This window comes from Topomyia yanbarensis, chromosome 3, assembly GCF_030247195.1.
Source record: "Topomyia yanbarensis strain Yona2022 chromosome 3, ASM3024719v1, whole genome shotgun sequence".
Taxonomy (NCBI): Eukaryota; Metazoa; Arthropoda; class Insecta; order Diptera; family Culicidae; genus Topomyia; species Topomyia yanbarensis.
In genome coordinates, this window is record NC_080672.1 from 244,474,282 (window position 1) to 244,480,440 (window position 6,159).

The window sequence follows — 6,159 nt, forward strand, 5'->3', positions numbered from 1 at the left end:
ATGGCCTATATCGATTACAAGAAGGCATACAACTTCATACCGCACTCACTCCTTATTAAGGTGTTGAATATGTATAAAGTAGGTCTGTAGTCTGCGGTTCCTGCGGCAGGTGATGGAGAGGGGGACAACAACACTGGTCAGCTCAGAAGTGAGAAAGACGTGTTGCGGTCTAGAATACATCTTGCAGAGGAACTTTCAAGATGATTCATTTATCCCCAGCCCCCTGCTAGGCAACCATTTTGTCCTAACCAACATCTGCCTTTGTTAAAATCAAAACAACCTGTCGACGAATGTCAACAAGGAATAAAGGGTGGTTTCCGATTTGATAATCCGTATATTTAACGCGATTACAATTTTCCTACGGTAGTATAATTTTAAGTTCTACAAGAAATGTAACCTTTTAAATAAACTTACGTTTAGTACCCTTTCTCCTTGTAAATTTCCTTGTCTTGATTCCTATTCCTCTTCCTTTTATCCTTATCTATTGCAAGTGTTCCAATCTTATTAATTTATTCGTATTAGTTTTAGGATTCGTTACCTTTTAATACTGTGCCGGAGGCTATGTGAAACTTCCACGCTTTCACCTCGTTAATCAGTCTCTTTTAGATTTTAAGGTTAGGCTAAGGAGATAATAACTAGCTTTAAGTAACATGTATAATCCATTTGCTTTTTATTCTTACCCCGTTACTAGATGTAAGTTTAGCTGTAAGCACTAGTTTAAGTATGTAAGTTAATATTATCTTTAAGAAAAAAAAACAACTTTAGATTTAAGATTTTTAGCTACCGATCACCTAACTTGTCTCGTGGTTTTAACTTTTTTGACAACTTCCAGCATAAAAGCCCGACCGAGAGCTGAGTGCGAAAAACTAGCTGACATAAGCGCCCGACCGAGAGCTGAGTGCGTTAAAGAGTTGCCTGCGCTATAGATGGTGAGATGCAACGACCGAGGGGTCGTGACACTCCACCCGGGTACGACAGATCCCTGTCTTACTGCTCGTCGCGTCGAACATCTAGAACTGCGAGCCTTGTCGCCGGTCGCTCATAGATCCCGGCCTGTGCCTGTCAATCGGATTCTTAGCATCCATGGAAGCGTACTCACATGCACTGATTCTGCCTTGCATTCGTAGTATGTGTTGCTCGTCCAGGAACGGATTGAGTGTGTAGATCGAACTTGATTTGGGTAGCACCTTGTTGTCCACTTTAGCCCTTAGAACGCCCATTTCATCCGGAAATCCTTCTGTTTGAGCCAGTCGGTACAGATAGTTGGCGGCCTGCTTCAATTCTTCGTCCGTGAGAGATCCTTTGCTGCCTTCTGCTTCTTCCGTTGTGCTGCGAAGCCGTTGTGCTGCTCTTAATGTTGTGACTGTGGCGCGAAGCAACCGCTCCCATTGAGAGTAGTCTTGAACGGTGATGATTGGTTCGGGTTCAACTCGATGATGAAACAGGTTTGCACGTAGTTCTTCCTCGGTATGCTCATCTTCGTATGGATTTGATGGCCAGCTATCACTGCGCTCCCACAAGCATTTTGGACCTTTGAACCATTTGCTGTCTTCGGTGAGATCGGGAAACCCCTGCCATTTTGTAGCTTCGTCAGCAACGTTCTCTTTCGAGCACTTGTATCTCCAGTCAGTAATTCCCGTGGTTTCCAAGACTTCACTGACACGGAAGGCAACGAATTGCGAATATCTGCGATGGTCTGACCGGATCCAGCATAAGACGTCCCTCGAGTCACTCCAAAAGAACCGCTGGTGAACGTTGAACGACAGCGACTGCGACTCCAATGACTGCGGCCTGTAATTCCAGCTTTGGAACGGAAACAAACTTTATGGGAGCTACTCGTGTCTTCGCACCTACTATCGCACACTCCACAGTACTGCCCTGTTCGAAACGTAGGTAGACGACCGCTGCGTAACCTGACAAGCTAGCGTCGACGAACGTGTGTAGCTGGATGTTCGTTTGCGGGCTCAACTGCGTTGCAGACCGGTAACAGCGAGGTATGCTGATAGTCTGTACCATGGGTAGGATCTCCAGCCATTTCTCCCACTTTTCGTTAAGACATTCTGGTATCACCTCATCCCAGCCGATTCCGGATCGCCATACTTCCTGGAATAGGACTTTTAGGTAGATCATCACGTTGGATATCAATCCCAGTGGATTGAAAACAGCCATGAGTGTTCTGAGCATCTCTCGCTTCGTAGGTGTGCGCAAGCAAATCCCGGTCGTGCTTCGCTGAAAGTTTGTAAATGAATGAATCTGAAGCCGTACACCACCACATTCCTAAAACCTTCTCGGTCGTCAGCTCTGCTCCGATGTTTAGACTGATTTCGTCCTTGTTATTCTCCTTCAGGGCTTTCATAACTGCAGGGGAGTTAGAAATCCAGTTTCGCATGTCGAATCCAGCCTGGGCGTGCAAGAATTTCACATCCATTGCTAACTGGATCGCCTCCTGTTCAGATTCGACGCTCACCAGCATATCGTCCACGTAGTGCTGTTTGATAATGGCTTGCGCGGCCACTGGATACTGCCCTTCGATCTTGCTTGCGTTGAGATTTTTGATGAATTGCGCACAACTTGGCGAACAACAGGTACCGAACGGCATAACCTGCGTAACGTAGGTGCTCGGTTCTCCAGATGCGTCATCACACCATAACACCCTGAGGCAGTGCTGATCCTTCTTGGACATTGCCATTTGCAAGTACATCTCCTTCACATCACCACTAAGTCCCACGCGGAACTCTCGGAACCGGAAAAGCACGTAGTACAGAGGCGTCAGTAGATCCGGCCCTGTCAGCAGCATCGAGTTCAGCGATACACCATTAGTTTTTGCAGCCGCGTCCCACACAATTCTCACCTTCCCAGGTTTATTCGGGTTGAACACTGGAAACAACGGGAGATACCACACTCGTTCTTGTGGAACTTGCAGCTCTTCGTCCGACAGCTTTCTGATATACCCCTTCTTACGATAATCTTCGATCTTCGCCCGCAATACTTGGGCCAACTCCGGCTGTTTCTTCATTCTGGCCTCTAGGCAGTGGAAGCGCCGTAGAGCTACAGGTTTGCTGATGGGTAGTCGGAATTCGTCGAACTTCCATAACAGGCTAACTTCATATCGCCCACTCTCTGTCTTTGACGCTGACTGCATAAGCTGCTGCGCACGCTGGTCTGCCACGGAATAAAGTTGCTTCTCCGGTCTGTAAATTCCCAGTCCATCCAGAGAAAAGTATTCACGTACGGCTTGCTGCAACATACCATCGGATCGTTCGCTGCATGGACATGTCTGAACGCTATGGTTATGATGTCCCACAACAGCCTCTCCGGTGTTCGAACCTCCGTGAATAATCCATCCGAGTCGCGTTTTCGTTGCGATCGGCTCGTACATCTTGCCTTCCCTTCCCTTGAGTGGGAATGTCAGGTTGGCATTATCGATTCCGATCAAGATCCGAGGCTGTACATTTATGTACGATTCGATGGGGATTCCTCGTAGATGGGGATATTCTTTGCACATCAACTCCGTGTCTACCGTTTGATGAAACAGATCCAAGCTAACAATAGTATGTGCTCCTGCAAGGCGATACTTCTTTTGAACCTCTCCCGTTCCTGAAACTTCGAGGTCCAACCTCGTCCATTGAGTCACTTTCCATCCGCCGCTTGTTACCTGTCCATTTAAGGCATAACGGTTCCGGCGTTCCTTGTAGCTTCAGCTCTTGCACTAGCGATGCGTCCACTAGAGTTAGTGAGGACCCATCGTCGAGAAATGCGAAAGTTTTGATGGATTTAACCGGGCCATGGATGACGATCGGAGCAACTCTGAACAGTCCCTTGTTCGTGGCCTTATGATGAGCGTTGCATTCGCGTACAGATATGTCTTGTGCCACCGTGGCGGAATGCGAGTCCCTACTACCGGAACGCAGCGCTCCTTCACGTTGATTGTTGTGGAGCAGTTGGTGATGTTTGAAAGTGCAACCGTTTGTGCCGCAAACTTGCTTTGATTTACACGGTCCCTTATGTTTCCGTAGGCACTTCCGGCATAACCCGAACTCTTTCACAGTTGCCCATTTAGAGTTGTATCCAAGCTCAGTGAACCGCTGGCATTTCTCCACATTAGGACAACTTCCCTTACAAACCAGGCACTCCCTAGAGTTAGCCCCAAATCGGTTCGAATTGGATTGATGATTCGTCTCGTCCGTCGTACCGCCGCTCGTCTCCCCACTGTGAGCATTAAGGAACGCTGAGTTTTTCTTGTTACCCTGGGGTGCTCTAGCCCCGCTACCATGCAAATTTGCGATCGGACACACCATTTCTGCTAGCTCATACAACCATTTTGCGAATATCGAAAGATGTACTCGTGGTAGGTTACGGCGATATTTGGCCCACTCCACCTTAAACCCTGAAGGTAGCTTATCTACAAGCTCATGTAAAAGAGCAACGTTGTACGAATACTCTTCCAGCTCGCAAGCTTCGATCGTTACGCAAAGGTTCTGCACTGCAAGGGAAAACTCGATGAGTGTTTCTAATTTGTCCGCTTTCGGCGCTGGAGTTGACTGGATCTTGGATATCAAATTCTGCACGATGATCTCGGGATTCCCGTACAACATCCTCAATGTGGACAGGATACCAACAACATTAGCCGGATGCATCAAGCGGCAGTTTACTGCTTCATACGCCTTCCCTCTCAAGCATTTCTGCAACCGCATTAGGTTCTCTTCTGCGGTATAGCCGCACATGTTGGTCGTTGTCGTAAACGTGGAGTAGAACAACGGCCATTCTTCCGGCGAGCCGCTAAATACTGGGAGTTCTCGTGACACGGCTTGTCGAGCAGCGACTTGGCTATGTGTTAGGTTGCTGCCGTTTTCATAACCTGAGGGCATCTGTCTCGGAGTAGAGCGTAACATAGGAACAAATTTGCTTACCACCGCGGTCGATTGATGATTGACATTCTTCACTCGGTCCTGGATCTGCATCTGTCCGACCGACGTCCACACATTCGTTAGTTGTGGAACAACCACTGACTGGTATACCGGTAGCTGACTTTGGTTCTGCGAAACTGGAACTTCTGCAGGAGCCTCGTCGTTAAGCCATTCCGCTACTCGTTCATCTGACAGTCCTTCATCAGCATCCACAATCGAATCCTCCTCGTTGACTATCTCCTTCATCAGCTGGTTGCGGGTGTGAATATACTCGCGTTTGCTTGCTTCTTCCGCTTCCTGTAGTTTCCGTTCGTCGTCCAACATTTGCAGTTGCAACTTCAACTGTCTCTGTTTGGTGGACCTTCTGGAACTGACTTCGGAATACTGGCTCATGTTATCCTCCAAAACTTGTTTCTTGGTCTTCGGAGGAAATCGTGGATGCAGTTGCTCCGGCAGCTCTTTAGGTTGTCCTCCTATTGGAATGGTGGTTGGTTCCACATCACTAGACACAACTGGATAGGGCACTGACGGAATGGGCTGAATGAAACTGGATGGCACTGTGTAACAACGGTCGTAGTAGTTCACTCCCGACGACGAAATACTCGGATTTGACAGACGATATGATTGTATCAGTGGCATTGGTGGCATAGAAGTATTTAATTGCATTGGCGTATTGGGTGGCATCATATAATAAGACTGCGCGTATGAACAGGGTGGCATTAGCGAATGGGGTGGCATTGGTGCATTAAACATGTATGGAGAAACTAGTGTATTTGGCGTATATATCATAGAGGACGTAACAAACGTGCTTGTCACGTTAATAGAGGACGTACTCGTAATTTTGGGAACCAGTGTTCCAGTTGTTACAATGGTTGCAAGTGTACTTACGGGCGGTACCGTTGGGGGAGTTGGTTTCGTAGATTTCTTGTTCTTGGCATGCTGCTTCCCATAGCAGTCCGAGCAGAGCCAATCTTGATTCTCTACAGCTTGACTTACCTCCACGCAGTCGAAATGGAACCAGTCGTCGCATTTGTCACACTGGACCATCCGTGAGTTATCGCTTCCATCGCATACCTTGCAAACCCCTTGGTTTGATTCGTCGGAACAGGTTCTGCCTTCCGACATCGTTATCCCGGACGTGGATAAACGAAAATTGTAAATTGTCGACGAATGTCAACATGGAATAAAGGGTGGTTTCCGATTTGATAATCCGTATATTTAACGCGATTACAATTTTCCTACGGTAGTATAA

General features: G+C 47.5%; 1 protein-coding gene across 1 annotated transcript; it reads right to left on the reverse strand.

The window, feature by feature from the left end:
* Positions 1-1,010: 1,010 nt before the first annotated feature.
* On the reverse strand, positions 1,011-5,954 carry LOC131687827 (uncharacterized). The gene is made up of 4 exons (XM_058971914.1): positions 3,587-5,954; positions 2,285-3,516; positions 1,865-2,103; positions 1,011-1,791 (listed from the first exon to the last, which is right to left on the reverse strand). Exons 1-4 carry the CDS (start codon positions 5,952-5,954, stop codon positions 1,011-1,013), a joined length of 4,620 nt encoding a protein of 1,539 aa, XP_058827897.1.
* Positions 5,955-6,159: the final 205 nt, after the last annotated feature.